Source organism: Borostomias antarcticus (assembly GCF_949987555.1).
Source record: "Borostomias antarcticus genome assembly, chromosome: 1".
Lineage (NCBI taxonomy): Eukaryota > Metazoa > Chordata > Actinopteri > Stomiiformes > Stomiidae > Borostomias > Borostomias antarcticus.
Window position 1 is genome coordinate 14,726,550 of NC_140234.1, and position 18,857 is coordinate 14,745,406.

General features: G+C 48.9%; 1 protein-coding gene across 1 annotated transcript in view; it reads right to left on the bottom strand.

Annotated features, from left to right (window-relative positions):
* The window catches only part of ttc9b (tetratricopeptide repeat domain 9B), a gene marked incomplete at both ends in the record, with an annotated part of 27,035 nt that extends 8,599 nt beyond the window's left edge, over positions 1–18,436 (bottom strand). The window contains one exon of the mRNA XM_084441636.1: positions 17,950–18,436. Coding sequence (XP_084297762.1) covers positions 17,950–18,436 — 487 coding nt within the window. The remainder of the gene's footprint in view (positions 1–17,949) is intronic.
* Between the last annotated feature and the right edge of the window lie 421 nt (positions 18,437–18,857).

Genomic DNA, 18,857 nt, shown 5'->3' on the forward strand with positions numbered 1-18,857 from the left:
CTGTCTGTCTGTCTGTCTGTCTGTCTGTCTGTCTGTCTGTCTGTCTGTCTGTCTGTCTGTCTATCTATCTATCTATCTATCTATCTATCTATCTATCTATCTATCTATCTATCTATCTATCTATCTATCTATCTATCTATCTATCTATCTATCTATCTATCTATCTATCTATCTATCTATCTATCTATCTATCTATCTATATATCTCCCCCCTCGCCCTTCTCTCTCTCTCTGTTTCTCACACTCCTCTCTGTTTCTTCTTTGTTCTCTCTCCCAACTATTCATTACCCTCCTTCCTCCATTCTTCTCTCTCTCTCTCTCTCTCTCTCTCCCCCCGTCTTGGCTCTCTGCTCTCTCTTCTTTCCCTCGCCTCCTCCCTCTTCAAAACGGAACATTCTCTCCTTTCTTCTCCCCTCAGACCCTTCCCCTCCTGTGAGATTTAGCAGGTGTGGGCCGTCTGGAGGAGGGTTTCAGAGTTATTCAGAGGTTTGCTCCGGTATTCAGACCTCAGCGGTCCTGAATGTGACGAACCCTGGCAGACTTATGACTGATATTCAGAATTTGCACAAAAACGTCACTAAAACGGAAATGGCACGTGTGAAAACAAGGGCTAAAAATGAGCTCTGTGTGTGTGTGTGTGTGTGTCACTACAGCGTTGAGACTAGCGCCGACTCCTAACCCAACGAGAGGCTCATAATTAGACACCCTTGTGGATCTTATTCTAGCGTGTGAGTGTGAGTGTGTGTGAGTGTGTGTGTGTGTGTGTGTGTGTGTGTGTGTGTGTGTGTGTGAGTGTGTGTGAGTGTGTGTGTGTGTGTGTGTGTGTGTGTGTGTGTGGCTCTGCTTCACCGGCCTCCTCAGCTCCTCCTCCATGGCTCCTCTGCCAGGGGCAACAGGAACAGGTGTTTTTCTCCCCATGCATCTCTAAGGCTGCGTTCCGAATCGCCTACTACCCTACTATATAGTATGCCAAAACAGAAAGTAGTATGTCCCAATACATAGTATGCCACATGCAGTATGGCAAAAATGCCAGGATGTGATACTACATCCGGTCGTATTTTGCAGTATGCACGCCAGCAGTCTTCTCTGCCTATTCTGACCCACAATCCTGTGCGCAGCGGAAATTACGTCACGTGCGAGTCGCGCTGGAGGCTTTATTATGAATCCTGCGGCGCGCAGACAGATGTGCAAGCGGCAGCGGCAGCGCATTCAAGTGTTAGTACAGTAACGTCACTACATATTTGTAGCGACTCGTGTTGTGTGTATAATTGAAACATTAAAAGATACTATTGCTGCACGAAGCTAAGTGGATAAATGAGCGCAAATGTAAACCTATAACCTCAGCCAGTGGCCTAGTGGTATCTATAGTGGAAGCTACTAGCGTAACTTACTTCTGTAACATCAACTAGCCAGCTAGTTAGCTAGCTAGCTATGTGGTGCACTGAAGTTAACAACGTTACCTCTCACTCTTCTCATCATTCGTCAAATTTGCCAAAAAGCAGAATGCAAGCCAAGTCAGTATAGCTAGCTATGTACGGTACGACATACCAATTCAGCTCACCAGAAAATAGTTTGCTGTTAATGCACGAGCCTATCCAGGACGTCAGTCAGCTAACGTTAACTAGGTAGTTGAAGTACTAGTCAGTCAACTGCTTTGTCTCACTGGAAAACATCATTCATTTGTTAGGGACAGATGAACATACTGAGCAACTCATCCAGTGGAGGATGGAGAAGGAGGAGCTGTTCACTGGGAAGAGGAATGCAGCAATAAAGGGGTTTGAGTGAGTAACACTTGACCCTATTTTACGAAATGTGATGAAAGGAGCATTTGTCATTGCTGGGCATGTTCCTTGTCCCCTTAGGATGTTTGTGGTTGAGCTTGGCTTGGAGGGGAAGGTGACACCAGCCACCATAAAAAAGAAATGGGAGAACCTCAAACTAAAATAGAAAGTCAGTCACCAGTGTTGTGTGTATGCCTTCGATTAGCCATTTACTATGCTTTAGTGTCATTAACTAATTCTGTCATCTAATTTGCAGGATTTGAAGTGTCCTAAAACAGGGGTCAGCACAGAGGGAGGGGAGGCAACAGCAGCCTCCTGGAAATGGTATGGGGTGATGGATGCTGCATTGGGCAGTAAGCCATCCATCACCCCACCATTGCTAATTTCATCAGCAAGCCAGGAGGCTGTTGAAGTCTCAACTCCCTCTGTGTCTGATCCCATTCCTGTGGAGGACGAGTGTCCTGCTGTACCACCACGAAAGAGAAGGAGGGAGGGAGGTCAGTCCAGTAGCCAGGTACTGGACTACCTTAGAGAGACGGAAAAGAGAGAGGCAAGACAGCAGGCACTAGAGGGGCAAAGGTATGAGGAGGCCAGGGGGAGAGAGGAGGCAGCCAGGGCTAGGGAGGAAGAGAGGTACCAGGAGAGCAGGAGGAGAGAGGAGAGAAGAGGAGACCAGGAGGAGAGAGGAGGTGGCCAGAACAAGGTATGACAAATACAAGATGGTGTGGACTACTCCAGTCTCCCTCAGTATAACAAGATTGTGCTGTATTTTTACTCTTTTTTAAATCTTTAGTGTCTTTTACTTAATTACTTCTATTTTTTACTGTACTATGCACTTTTGGGAGCTAGCAATTGCATTCCAGTGCATATTATACCTGTATGATGTGCACCTGACTAATAAAACTTACAAGGGAGGAGAGAAGAGACGAGGAGGCCAGGAGGAGAGAGGATGAGTCTCGGTCAAGAGAGGAGAGGCGGGAGGACCGCTTTTTGGCACTACTGGAGGCACTCGCCAAGAAATGATCATTTAGCTTTGTTTGTTTTGTTTGTCTTGTGTTGCAGCATGTTTAATTTTATTAGCTTCATTTGTTTGCTTAAAATGCCTCATTAAATGTTTCGACCAACTAACCTGTGCTTTCTTAGAGCTCAATCAGTCAAATATACTGTATCCTGAGTGTTGAATAATTGTTGACTGACGGGTAGCTTGGCCTCCACTGGACTTGAAATGGTCTTTCAAAGCATCCACACTTTTTCCTTCAAAGTTACAGGTGAAACTGGGACAAAGTGATGTGTGGATTACACAGTACACAATACACAAGTCATGATTGATCATTAGATGTAGTTATGATTGATCATTGGATTTATACATCACACGTGTTAAACAAAACATAATGCATAATGGTAGCTTGGGAAAATGAGGGTGACAATACAAAATGAAGAACAAATTAACAGGCATCAAGCTTGGTTTTGGTGAAGAAACAATGAGGTGTGATGCTGTGTATCCTAATGTTGGATCGTGTAATCGTGTTCTTGGAGAGCTGGAACACAGTCAAGTGGTGCAGACACTGCTGCAGCCAGGAGATCATCAAAGTAGAGCTGCAGGATGGGTGCATTGGGGTTCAACTGGCAATATGTTGTAGGGTGGACATCCTATGAATATGAGTATGGTGATTGAAGTGAAATGAATGGGAAATAAAAAGTTAACTTAATTGCATGAATGGTTTATTTCCAGTTTGAGATACAAGGACACTACATTACAACTGCAATGATCTGATTATATACTGTCACATATCAAAGTTTGTAAAATGTAGGTTCAGTCAACTAAGTTACACAACAGAATTGGCAATAATGTTTACACTGACGTTACTAAGTTAAATGTGAGGCTGCTTCACATGCAGACAGGACATAGAATGACAATGACTGAAATGCATTATGTAATTTTACTGACGTGGATAAATACCTTGATCAGGTTAAAATGTACAATTCAGTTCAAACTACATACATTGCAAAGGAACAACAGGAGAGCTCTTGTCCTCCGACGGTATTGGCGTCTCTGGCGTTCTCGTGCATCTGCAAGGGATTTACTGCGCCAACCATCTCGAATCTTGCGCGTCTCTGCGGACAGCTGTGGGCGAATGTCGCTTTATGGACTGCGACGGATGTGGTCAGCTTTCAGGGCGCAATGTTATGACAGAGTAGTATGTCCCAATTGGATGCCTACTGCTTGCAAAGTACGTACTTTCTGAGGGCAGCTGTAGTAGGTACTAGTAGTAAGTAGTAGAAGTATGCGATTCGGAACGCAGCCCTAGTCTTCCCCCCTACCTCATAAACCCTGAGGAACATTGGTTCCCCCATTACCCATCCATGCCAAAACACACACGCATGAATTACCCAGAGTGCAACAGCAATCCTGGCAGTGGAAATGAATGAAGTCGGCAGATTATTCTGTCAGATCACAGAGAGATGGAGAGAGAGAGAGAGAGCGAGTTAGAGGGTGACAGACAGAGAGAGAGAGAGAGAGAGAGAGAGAGAGAGAGAGAGAGAGCGAGTTAGAGAGTGACAGACAGAGAGAGAGAGAGAGAGCAACAGTGAGAGAGAGACAGAGTGACAGACAGAGAGAGAGAGAGAGAGAGAGAGAGAGAGAGAGACAGAGTGACAGACAGAGAGAGAGAGAGAGAGAGAGAGAGAGAGAGAGAGAGAGAGAGAGAGAGAGAGAAGGGTTTAGCCTAAATCAGATAAAGCTGCAATCTCAATGGGGATTGAACTGTTCCACTCTGATCCTGGCCCCCGACCCTTTAACCCCAGACCACTAACCACCCCCACACCCTCCATACAGCACCTGTCTCCCCACTCCGAACCCCGATCCAACAGCACGGCACCCCTGCACCCGCCTGCTCCCCCACCGTGAGATCAGCTCACTCCTCTTACCCAATAATGACTGATCCTAGTTCAGCTGACTAAACATGACCAGGCCGCGAGGAGCACTGTGGTTGCTGGCGGAGACACATCCGTATTGGGGTTGAGGCAGGTCAGATCTTTGGAAGAGTTGATCAGGGTTATCAGGCCTGTGACCTGGTTGGTGGTCGGAGATAAAGGAGTGGGGGTAGATGAAGGATAGAAGAAGCTACCTTCAGATGGACCAAGGAGAGAGAGAGAGAGAGAGAGAGAGAGAGAGAGAGGGAGGGAGGGAAAGAGAGAGAGAGAGAGAGGGAGGGAGAGGGAGAGAGAGAGAGAGGGAGGGAGAGAGAGGGGAGGGGGGAGACAGAGAGAGATAGAGGGAGAGGGATAGAGAGAGAGAGAGAGAGAGACAGAGAGAGAGAGAGACAGAGAGAGAGAGAGAGAGAGGGAGAGAGACAGAGAGAGAGAGACAGAGAGAGAGAGAGAGAGAGAGAGGGAGAGGGATAGAGAGAGAGAGAGAGACAGAGAGAGATAGACAGAGAGAGAGAGAGAGACAGAGAGACAGAGAGAGAGAGGGAGAGAGAGAGAGAGAGAGAGACAGAGAGAGAGAGACAAAGAGAGAGAGAGAGAGAGAGAGAGAGAGAGAGAGAGAGAGAGAGGTAAAGACAGAGATGGAGTTACTGCATGGTGACTTGCAGTAGAGCTGCCAACTGCTTTGGCATGGAGCCTGACTGGTGTCCACTTCTATCTGCTATTGGCTGTCAGACTGTAATACTCCTCTGCTGGACACGCTAAGTGGTCTGAGAAACCAGCAAATGATATGTGAAACTTTGGTGACTCCACTAGAACACTGGGCTGAACAGCTGAATATAGATACATAGACAGAAGTGTACGGATACAAGCGGCCAAAATGAGTTTTCTCCGGAGGGTGGCTGGGGTCTCCCTGAGAGATCGGGTGAGAAGTTCAGTCATCCGTGAGAGACTCGGAGTAGAGCCGCTGCTCCTTTGCGTCGAAAGGAGCCAGTTGAAGTGGTTCGGGCATCTAGTGAGGATGCCTCCTGGGCGCCTCCCTAGGGAGGTGTTCCAGGCGTGTCCGGCTGGGAGGAGGCCGCGGGGTAGACCCAGGACCAGGTGGCGGGACTACATCTCCGTACTGGCCTGTGAGCGGCTAAAGATTCCCCAGGCTGGTTGATGCTGCTAGGGAAAGGGATGTCTGGGGCCCCCTGCTGGAACTGCTGCCTCCGCGACCCGGCCCCGGATAAGCGGATGAAGTTGGATGGATGGATGGATGGATGGATGGATGGATGGATGGAGACAGAAGTCAGACATCAAGTCAGCCGGTCGGTCAGTCGGGCAGTCGGTCAATCAGTCAGTAAATTAAGGGGAGACACTACAGTTGAGTAGGATTATTTTTTCCCCTTAAATACGCTAGTCAATTAGATAGAACAGTCAGTCAGTCAGCCAGAGATTGGGCCATAAACTGCTGAAAAAACGACTAAACAGTATTGTATACAGTATCTCTACTGTCCTTATTAACCGTTTTACCTGAAGAAGGTCTGTATTTGTTTATATCCGTCTCCAACGCACCTGTCGATTTACAGGTGTTCCAAAAGTTTCCTCCTTGTATAACCGGCCAGGGCAGACCAGGACATTCTCGCTCCTTGGCTCAGTCCTCCACCCTTTTCCCCAAAGTGCCTTCTCCACTTCCCCCCTTTAAAAGCCAATGATACCATCAAACCTTCTCTGGAGATGAATATTGGTATTATGTTATCCTATGCTCTCCAAGCCTTTGAGCTAACTCTTAAGCTGGCCCAGTCACAGCAACATGATCCCTGAGTGTGCTTGTCTCAGCAGATATGGACCTGGCCCACTCAAAGGCCACGACAACAACTCAGCTCTGGCACCACGGTCAGTCTCAACCCAGACTGGTGGTGGTGTCATCCAGGGGAAACGCAGATAGTGTGGTGATCTCAAGCCTGCAACCCTCTCTCACCCCATCTATATTTCCTCCTGTCACCCCTAACCTCCCTCTCTCTCTCCCCCTAGCCTCCCTCTCTCTCTCTCCCACCTCCCTCTCTCTCCCCCTCCCTCCTTCTCTCTCCCCCTCCCTCTCTCTCCCCCCTTCTCTCTCTCTCTCTCTTCCTCCCCTCTCTCTCTCCCCCCCCCCCTCCTTCTCTCTCCCCCTCTCTCTCTCTCTCTCTCCCCCTCCCTCTCTCTCTCCCCCTTCTCTCTCTCTCTCCCTCCCTCCTCCCTCCCTCCCTGCTCCTCCCAGATGACTGGGCGTTATTCATCTCTCTCCCAGTCTGCCGGAGCTGCACTCGCTGCAAAAAAACAAACGGAAGCTGCGGAAAGAAAAAAGAACAACTCTCTCTCCCTCCTCTCTAAAGTCAGAGAGGTTCACTGATCCATCTCTCCCTCCGTTCCTCCCTCTCTCTCTCCCTCCTCTCTGAGGTCAGAGAGGTTCACTGATCCATCTCTCCCTCCGTTCCTCCCTCTCTCTCTCCCTCCTCTCTAAGGTCAGAGAGGTTCACTGATCCATCTCTCCCTCCGTTCCTCCCTCTCTCTCTCCCTCCTCTCTAAGGTCAGAGAGGTTCACTGATCCATCTCTCCCTCCGTTCCTCCCTCTCTCTCTCCCTCCTCTCTAAGGTCAGAGAGGTTCACTGATCCATCTCTCCCTCCGTTACTCCCTCTCTCTCCCCTCCGTTCCTCCCTCTCTCTCTCTCTAGCTTCCCTCTAAGGTCAGAGAGGTTCACTGATCCATCTCTCCCTCCGTTCCTCCCTCTCTCTCTGCCTCCTCTCTAAGGTCAGAGAGGTTCACTGATCCATCTCTCCCTCCGTTCCTCCCTCTCTCTCCCTCCTCTCTAAGGTCAGAGAGGTTCACTGATCCACCTCTCCCTCCGTTCCTCCCTCTCTCTCTCCCCTCCTCTCTAAGGTCAGAGAGGTTCACTGATCCATCTCTCCCTCCGTTTCCTCCCTCTCTCTCTCCCTCCTCTCTAAGGTCAGAGAGGTTCAACTGATCCACCTCTCCCTCCGTTCCTCCCTCTCTCTCCCCTCCGCCCTGCATGTCCTCAGTCTCCTCCCTCTGTCCCTGTTCTATAATCCCTTTATATTTAATGCCCTGGGCGGTGTCTCCTTCGCCCCCCCCCTCCCCTGTCCTGCACTACCCTGCCTCACCAACCCCCCCTCTCTTGGCTCTCTGCCTCTCCCTCCTCTCTCCTCCCTCGCTCTTCATTCCTTTAATCGCTCCCTCTCCCTTTTAAATTTTTGATCTCTCTCTCCAGCTCAACTCATCCCACCCTCTCACCCCCCTCTAGCTCCTCCCCCTCTTTCTCCCTCCTCCCCCTCCTCTGACCCTCTCCATCCCCCCATCTCCCCTAATCCCTCCCCTTCTCTCAGCTGCAGTGTGTGTGGGGTGTGTGTAGGACAGTACAGTGTGTGTGTGGTGTGTGTAGGACAGTACCATGTGTGTGTGTGTGTGTGTGTGTGTTTGTGTGTAGGACAGTACGGTGTGTGTTGAGTGTGTGTGTAGGATAGAACAGTGTGTGTGTGTGTGTGTGTGTGTGTGTATGTGTGTAGAACAGTACAGTGTGTGTGTGTGTGTGTGTGTGTATGCGTGTAGAACAGTACAGTGTGTGTGTATGTGTGTATAGAACAGTATGGTGTGTGTGTGTGTGTGTGTGTGTGTGTGTGTGTGTGTGTGTGTGTGTGTGTGTGTGTGGCAGCGGCAGCGGCAGCGTTGCCATGCCATCTGCAGACCTGGCACACGAGACGCCCACAGCAACCAGCCCGGCCCCGCCCCCCTGCCAACCAGCCTGGCCCCGCCCCCCTGCCAACCAGCCCTGCCCCGCCCCTCTGCCAACCAGCAGTCACCGCTCGGACAAAACGTCATCCCCTCATCCATCCATCAACCTCCTCCTCTCTCTCTATCTCTCCCTCCCACCTTATTCCCCTTCCTCCTACCCATGTCACACATCCTCTCTCTCTCTCTCTCTCTCTCTCTCTCTCTCTTCTCATCTCTGTCTCCCTCTCTCTCTCTCTCTCTCTCTTCTCATCTCTGTCTCCCTCTCTCTCCCTCTATCTTTCTCCTTTCATCTCTCTCTCCCTCTATCTCTCCCTCCCCCCTTATTCCCCTTCCTCCTACCCATGTCACACGTCCTCTCTCTCTCTCTCTCTCTCTCTCTCTCTCTCTCTCTTCTCATCTCTGTCTTCCTCTCTCTCCCTCTATCTCTCTCTTCTGATCTGTCTCCCTCTCTCTCCCTCTATCTCTCTCCTTTCATCTCTCTCTCCCTCTATCTCTCTCCTTTCATCTCTCTCTCCCTCTATCTCTCCCTGCCATCCTATTCCTCTTCCTCCTACCCATATCATACCTCCTCCTTCCTCTCTTCTTAAACCTTCTCTTACATCTAATACTCTTCCTCCCCTCCTCGCCCTCCCCCTCTACCCATCCCTTCCCTTCATCCCTCCTTTGTACTCTTCCTCCCTCCTGCTCCTCCTCTTCCTCATCTTCCTGCTATCCCCCAGTTACTTACTTGGCCGAAGATGAAAGGCAGGAGTGGGCTGCCTGTATAAGCCAGCCTATAGTCCGACTGACCGGTTCTGTCCTTGTACAGGCTGACCTGGTGATGGCGCCCCGTCTGCAGGTAACCCAAGCCCTGCCTGACAACACCCACCCCGACCCCCCAACACTGACCCAGACTATTGGCCGAGAGCCAAACGGAACACCGAGACAGAACATAAAACTGATCTAATTCTAGAAGCTTCTGTCTGTTGTCGGAGAGCGTTCTGTGTTCTTGACAGCAGTGTTCCTGTGTCTGTTTTGTCCAGGGAGAGGAGCAGCTGTTGATGGCGCCGAGCAGCAGCTCATTAAAACCTCATTACAATGGCTGCCTGTAATTGCAAGTCACGGTTCAAAAGTTCATTGACGAACTGGTCCTTCGCTTAAATGGCCTTGAGTGGAGATGGACAGAGACACGCACGCACACACAGTGATGGAGGGGTTGTAGAGTGTATTGATGCCTGAGTTGATCCTATAATGAACCCTGCATGCGTTACAGTAGTACACATGTTTCAAGTCAAAATACACAACCATGACACAATATACAACCATGACACAATACACAGTGTAAACCTTCTAATCTGTCCATCTTCCGTGACCAAGTGCATCTTAGTAAAATGCCCTGTGTGCATACACTCACACATACACACACACACACACGCTCGTTTAGCCTGACAGGTGGGTGGAAGCTGCTACATCATCATCATCATCACTGCGAGCAGGGTGATGAGAACTAGCCAGTAAAATAGAAGGCGTCAGTGTTACCAAACAAACTGCTCCATTCATCACTTCCTGCTGCTGCCGCTTCCCCGGCCGGCAACTTATGACTCATTCAAACAGTCAGCCAATCACACGCAGAGAAGGAACAGCTCAGTCACTTTGAGAGAAGGACAGGACCTGTGCACCGTGCAGTGACTGCTAATTCACACTGATCACACACACACACATCCTCTCACACTGATCACACACACACACATCCTCTCACACTGATCACACACACACACATCCTCTCACACTGATCACACACACACACACATCCTCTCACACTGATCACACACACACATCCTCTCACACTGATCACACACACACACACACACACACACATCCTCTCACACTGATCACACACACACACACACATCCTCTCACACTGATCACACACACACACATCCTCTCACACTGATCACACACACACACATCCTCTCACACTGATCACACACACACACACACATCCTCTCACACTGATCACACACACACATCCTCTCACACTGATCACATACACACACACATCCTCTCACACTGATCACATACACACACACATCCTCTCACACTGATCACACACACACACACATCCTCTCACACTGATCACACACACACACATCCTCTCACACTGATCACACACACACACACATCCTCTCACACTGATCACACACACACACATCCTCTCACACTGATCACACACACATCCTCTCACACTGATCACACACACACACACACATCCTCTCACACTGATCACACACACACACACATCCTCTCACACTGATCACACACACACATCCTCTCACACTGATCACACACACACACATCCTCTCACACTGATCACACACACATCCTCTCACACTGATCACACACACACACACACATCCTCTCACACTGATCACACACACACACACATCCTCTCACACTGATCACACACACACATCCTCTCACACTGATCACACACACACACACACACACATCCTCTCACACTGATCACACACACACATCCTCTCACACTGATCACACACACACACATCCTCTCACACTGATCACACACACACACATCCTCTCACACTGATCACACACACACATCCTCTCACACTGATCACACACACACACACATCCTCTCACACTGATCACACACACACACACATCCTCTCACACTGATCACACACACACACATCCTCTCACGCTGATCACACACACACACACACATCCTCTCACGCTGATCACACACACACACACATCCTCTCACACTGATCACACACACACACATCCTCTCACACTGATCACACACACACACACATCCTCTCACACTGATCACACACACACACACACACACATCCTCTCACACTTATCACACACACACATCCTCTCACACTGATCACACACACACACATCCTCTCACACTGATCACACACACACACACATCCTCTCACGCTCATCTTCATAGATTAAAATTGGACTCTTATCATGGTTTTATTTATGAGCTGTCTGTTTCTGGACCCAGAGGGTCTTTATTCTGCCACGGCCGATGATCACACATAGTGGAAATTGTTCCCTGCATTTCCCAATCCCAAGCCGTCCTCCTCCAGGAGCAGCCAGGAGCCGTGGGCAGCCATCATTCCTGGCACCCGGGGACCAAGTAGCCTGGTACGACCATCCCGTTCTCGCGAGCTCACATTCTGTTTCACTAACGCAGAACGGTCTGGCCTTCGCCTCCTCCAGAGCGATTATGCCAAAATCCAGACCATACCGGGCCAATCACGTTTTAACTGCTGTCCCGCCCCACAGTGGAAAGCAGCCCCTGATTGGTTGGTGTCCCTGCCGCTCCCTAAACAAACATGGCGGCTCCCGAAGCAACGAGTGGTAACGTTAACGTTAGAAGAATAAACGCAGCTATAAGTGCAGTTATTGCAGAAATAGACTAAATCACAACATTTAAACAAGAACAAGAGTATGCACTAGCGGAGTTTCTTGGTGGAAAAGACGTTGTTGCCGTTCTTCCGACTGGATTTGGCAAAAGTTTGCTGAACGCTCATTGGCTGTCAAGGTAAGTACCCCCTCTCACATAATCGCTCTCTAGGCCAGACCAATATTGCGGAGCGAAGCAGTGAGCTCGCTAGATCGGGATGGTCATACCAGGCTAGGGACCAAGTGCTCAGTCGGGATGGTCATACCAGGCTAGGGACCAAGTGCTCAGGACCGGACTGAAGAGCTTCTGTTTCGTATTGGGTTCTTTGGGAGGAAACCCTTGTCGAACATGCAAACTCCGCACAGAAAGGTACTGCGCCACTGTACCACACGTGAGCGATTTTGGTGTTCAGTGTCTTTCTCAAGGACACTTCGGCACAAGGACACTTTGGCACGGGAGCTGGGATCGAACCAGTGACCTTGCGATCCCCAGCCGGCCGCTCTACCTCCTGAGCTACATGCTGCCCTGTGAATTCTGTGAGTGCCATGTAAGCAAGGGTGTAGCGGTGACTGAATAAGTGGGTATACTCTGCCTAAAGAAGTGTGTATTCTGTAGCAGAAATGTAAGTGTTTAGATTAGTGGGGTTTAAAGAAGTGTGTATTCTGTAGCAGAAATGTAAGTGTTTACATTAGTGGTGTTTAATGAAGTGTGTATTCTGTAGCAGAAATGTAAGTGTTTACATTAGTGGTGTTTAAAGAAGTGTGTATTCTGTAGCAGAAATGTAAGTGTTTACATTAGTGGTGTTTAATGAAGTGTGTATTCTGTAGCAGAAATGTAAGTGTTTACATTAGTGGTGTTTAAAGAAGTGTGTGAACTGTTGGTCCATGGATAAAGAAGTGGGTGAACTCTGTGTACCGCCGTATCTACCCTCCACTACACCATCACATGTAAGGAGACCGGTAAGGCAGGCATCACAGTATGCGTCAGACACACACACACACCACACATATAAGCATGCACGCATGCGCATACTCACACACACACACACACGCACACACACAGATAGACAGACAGGCAGACAGATAGGCAGACAGACTGACAGACTGACGGACAGGCAGGCAGACAGGTAGACAGAGAGACAGAGAGACAGAGAGACAGAGAGACAGAGACACACAGACAGAGAGACAGACAGACAGACAGACAGACAGACAGAGAGACAGAGAGACAGAGACACACAGACAGAGAGACAGACAGACAGACAGACAGACAGACAGACAGACAGACAGACAGACAGACAGACAGACAGACAGACAGACAGAGAGACAGACAGACAGAGAGACAGACAGAGATGAGATTAGACAGAGGAGAAAAGCCATAGCAGAGAAAAGGCGAGGAAAAAGATAAGAAAGAGAGAGAAAGAGAGAGAGAGGAAACAGTGGCAGAGTAAGAGAAGATGCATAAATGTGTAATCGGTTATTATTACTAGGAAGAAAGAGAAATCAACGAGGGAATAGCAAGAGATTGAGATGGTGGGAGGCAGAGACAGAGACAGAGAAAGGAAAAGACAGAAAGTGTGTGAAAGATAGAGAGAGTGAGAGAGAGAGAGAGAGAGAGAGAGAGAGAGAGAGAGAGAGAGAGAGAGAGAGATAATGTCTAGGCCTTCAGTACTGTTACCTGATTCTGTCTGAGGGAGACCAGCACATGATGAATGGCCTGTTTTCTGCTTTCTTGCCAAGAGAGACACCCCAACTGTCATTACCCTTTGGGGATACAGGGATTTGTCTGCAGTAAGTGGGTTACAACACAGTTATACTCTGTCTGTCTGTCTGTCTGTCTGTCTGTCTGTCTGTCTGTCTGTCTGTCTGTCTGTCTGTCTGTCTGTCTGTCTGTCTGTCTGTCTGTCTGTCACCTCAGTCTCTGTGTTGCACCGATAGCCAGAGGGCTGCAGCCGGGGAATCTCTCTCTCGGTCGGCCGTCTAGATTACAAAGGTGCCGTGACTGGCACAAGATGCACAATGGAGGGGCTTGTCCTTGTCACAACAAAGTCACAACAAGAGTTGAGCGCACACACGCGCACACAGACACACACACGCACACACACACAAAATGAGCAGCCCCGCCAATACCCAGCATCCCCCTCGGTCAGCTGTTGCTGACACTGCTATGATTGCTGAGACAAACAGAATCACACACACACACACACGCACACACACTCACACAAACACACTCACGCACACACACACACCAAGGTTATTATAGTTAACGAAAACTAACTAAAAAACGAAAACTAGGTGTGAAAAAACATTTTAGTTAACTGAAATAAAAATAAAAACTAGACTTTCCAAAAAAACGATAACTAACTAAAACTGTGTTGTGTGTTTACAAAACTAACTAAAATAAACTAAAATTATCGAGAAAATGTCCTTAGTTTTAGTCTTTTTCATTTCATACGTAAGCCTAGTATTTTGTGTGAATATGAAATCTATCCTCCATGTTCTTTAGCTGTGCCCCTGCGCAGAAGTAACCTGACGTGCGCCAGATGGTTTGTTTCACATGGAGTGAAACAACGTGAGCTTGTGAGATCAGGATGGTCTCACCAGGCTAGCGCAGAAGAAAAAAAAACTAAAACTAATACTGAAACTAATAAAAACTAAACTAAAACTAAGCATTTTCAAAAAATAAAAACTAAACTAAACTAGCAAACCTGCTTTAAAACTAATCAAAACTAAACTGAAATTGAAAACAAAAAGTTAAAACGATATAAAAATAAAAACTAATGAAAAAAGCAAAACTATTATAACCTTGACACACACACACACACACTCACACACTCACACTCACACACACACACACACACACACACACACACACACAACACACACACACACACACACACACACACACACACACAGCGGAGCGGGTGGTGGTGGAACTGTCCGCTCTGCTGCCCCTCTATGATGCGTCAGAGCCCAAGACAGCTGGCCAATCAAAATGCTGCCTCACACACACACACACACGCACGCACGCACGCATGCATAACCACAGGGGCCACCTTCTGTCCAGCAGGACTCTGGGTAACGAGGTAGCTGGCTGCTGGCTCTGCAGGGAGCCCTCTATGCGTTACATAACACGGGTTGGATCGGCATGCATACTGTACAGACAACGAGGCTGAATGGGATCTGAACCTTAACATACGACATGCTGGCAAGCTGCTGTTCCAGAGCATGAGTAGGCCTATGTGTGTGTGTGTGTGTGTGTGTGTGTTTGTGTGTGTGTGTGTTTGTGTGTGTGTGTGTGTGTGTGTGTGTGAGGGGAAAAGAGCCGTGAGAGTTATCAACATAACAGGAAAAGGCCTGCGATGGTTGCCATGGTAAATATGCTGCCTCCCGTTGCGTGATAGCGCCCCCCTCCCCCACCCCTAACCCTCTCTCTCTATCTCTAACTCTCTCTCTCTCCCTCACTCTATCTCTCTCTCCCCCTCTCTATCTCTCTCTCTCCCTCTCTCTATCTCTCTCTCCCCCTCTCTATCTCTCTCTCTTTATCTCTCTCTCCCTCTCTCTATCTCTCTCTCCCTCTCTCTAACTCTCTCTCTATCTCTCTGTCCCCCTCTCTATCTCTCTCTCTCCCTCTCTCTATCTCTCTCTCCCCCTCTCTATCTCTCTCTCTCTCTCCCTCTCTCTATCTCTCTCTCCCTCTCTCTAACTCTCTCTCTATCTCTCTCTCCCCTCTCTCTCTCCCTCTATCACTCTCCCCCTCTCCCTTCTTTCTCTCCCCCTCTCTGTCTCTCTCCCTCTCTCTCTCTCCCCCTCTATCTTTCTATAACCCCTCTCTATCCTCCTCCTCTCTTTCTCTCCCTGCCTTTTACTCAACCTCTCCTCTCTCTCTCTCACTCTCTCTTGCACTTTCCTCCATTTCCTCTCTCCCTTAATCTCTTCCATATTTTTCCCTCTCTCTCTCTCTCTCTAACCCTCCCCCTCTCCTCTCTCCTTCACGCCAGAGCGGCTTCCCCACAGGGCCCTGTCAGATAGACAGACGGATACACACACACACACGCACACACACACACGCACACACACACAACACAAGCCATACAAGGCCAGGCTGAGGAAGAGGATGAAGATGAATACGAAACACCCAGCCACCAGGCCACCTGTGTCCATCTAGCCTGCTTTGTATTCTCATGGGCAGACTGTTTGTTACAGACATATCACCTGGTTTATTTCCTCTCCCCACTTCAAGTCACCTCTTTAGATTACGTAAGTATATCTAGAACCCCGGTCTCCATAGCGCTATTGCCTTAGTGCTAGTTATATTATGGTGTTTAATTGGATGTGTGCCATGGGTGACTGGTTGTGTCTTCCTAGCGCTATCTCCTTAGAGCATGTTTTATTATGGTGTGTACTGGTCTGTGTGTCGTACTACCTGCCTATGTCTGCACTCTTGGACTTCTTCTGGTCACGGTGAATAAACGGGTCTGGCAACACTCTCATTTGTTAGATGGATCTGACACGTTCTCTTTCCAATAATCCTTCTATCTCAGATTGACAATATGGGTTTCTAACCCCATATTCCCTTCATACAGTATAACTATGCTATGATGGATTAAGATGCAGCCAATTTTACAGGCCAACTGTAACTCACATCTGACAAACTGACCATGATTAGATTATCTGTCAGAGCACAGTCTCGTGTAGATGATCTTGTAGACTATCCTGTTTCAGTTGAAGAATAACTGAGGACAGACACAATCGAGCCATTCTCTAACAGTCACAGTTAGAGTAAATAGAGAACAGTCTTTATCTTCACAGTTAGAGTAAATAGAGAACAGTCTTTATCTTCAGATGGCCTAAGCCTCATGGGCGCCCTGCAGGCCTCACACTGGCACCTTACTGACAGAAGGATGAGCAGAGAATATAAAACAGAAACCAGGGGAATTATCAGTGGGAACAAAACGCACGCGCGCACACACACACACACACACACACACACACACACACACACACACACACACACACACACACACACACACACACACACACACACACACACACACACAGAGGTTACATGTGAGCTGAGTTACAACACAGCTGCATCCTGCGAGGGTAATCCAGGGTCAGGTGTTAGTGGAGGGCAGGAAGACAGAGCCTACTGGGGGAGCCAGGTGCCCAGAGGCCCCAGTTGTGTGCTGTTATTGTAGCTGTTCCCTGTTTTCATGGGATGGATGAGTGCCCTGCCCCCCCCCTCCCTCTCTCTCTCTCTCTCTCTCTCTCTCTCTCTTCTCTCTCTCTCTCTCTCTCTCTCTCTCTCTCTCTCTCACACCCACACCTTTCCATTAATTGGAAAGCTACAATAACGAACTAGGCTTATAGGCTACATGGTGTGGAAGGAAATGACGTGTTCTATAAATAACGCTTACTAGAAAAAAGAGACATGACTGGTTCATAACAGATCGAGACGGACGGACGGAAGGGGAGGGGGGGGGGGGGGGGTAAGCGATAAGCATCACACGAGGACATGGCTACAGGCGAAATCCGGGTCTGGTAGGCTACGTGGAACATTTCTAAAAAAAACAACAACAACTAGAATTGCTAAATAAAAAAAGATCCAGCCATCGTGACTGTCAATTAGGTAGCGCTTACACTCTGATAAAACACCATCTATAGGACAATCAGTCAATCACACAATGGAAATAGGCTATTAAAATCCACGGACTACACTCGCCATGCAGGAATTCAGCACCGTTGCGCTGTCCACGGAGTGTGAAAAAAGTAGACTAGGCTATTTTAGCCTCTGTCAATCTCCAACAATAGGCCTATTCAGGCTAATAGCAGAGCGGGAGAAACCTTACGCCTGACATTAAAACAATAGTAGGCAAAAAAAATCTCGCTCTTTCTGCGAACCCGGTGAACCGAACAATGGCAGCGAGAATCGAAACGATCTTTCCAGGTTTCCTCGCAGGCTAGAGGGGGGACTAGGCTATGCCGATTCGCTGCGTGTGTGTGTGCGGATGAAAAGGCGATTCCACAGACAACAACATCGTCTCACCTGTCAAGCTGTCGTAGCATTCGATCTCCGTGCTCTCCACAGCTCTCCGCTGCTCCTCCGTCATCTTGGCGGCGGCTTGGCTCAGCAGGTTGACCTCGGAGCCCGTGGTTCCGTCGATGACATGCACCCCCTTCAGCTGCAGCAGAGCCCGGTGGTACTTCCCGATTGCTTCCCGGAATTTCTTCTCCTTGTAGCACCGGTGGCCCTCCACCTTGAAGTCAATAGCTTTCTGGATCTTTGCCTCCATATCCATCTCTGCCGAGCCGGCTCGGTAACCGCCGCCGCCACCAACTCCTCCTCCGCCGCCAACGTCTCCTCCCGCGGCCGCTGCCAGGCTCCGGCCTCCCGCCTCCGGGTAGCTTTTCAGGCTCTTTATCGAGTGCTGCTTTGCTTCCATCTCTCTCAGTGGGAGCGGTTGGAGCGGGCCATGCTGCTCCGACGCGAAGGTCTGTTTTCTGGGGGAGGACTGGAGCAGCGTGTTGTGCATAAAGGACGCGAGGTGGAACTGGGTTGCGCGGAGACAATAAAGAGAGCGAGAGGCTAAAAGAAAATCACAGGCGTTTTTTAGAATAAACAAGAGAGACTACAAATATACCCAAATTCTAGACTCTAATTCCAGATTCCAATTTGAATTCGCTTATAACCCATTTGCTGATATCTAGAAGACTTTCGTCGCTCTGACCAACGCGCGCTAGGATGCTTCGATTGTGTCCGGCACGCGCAGCTTCAGCACCACAGACAGCGGACACGCTCACAGTGCATTGTGGGAAAGAGAGGAGTCGTGAGGAGGTGAACGCAATCAAGTCCTTCCAGGAAGGCAGGCATCTCTGTGAACACGGGCGCCGACTGGACGCACAAATGTGCATCCTATGATTTATGGTCAATTGGCAATAGCTACGTGCTTGAGA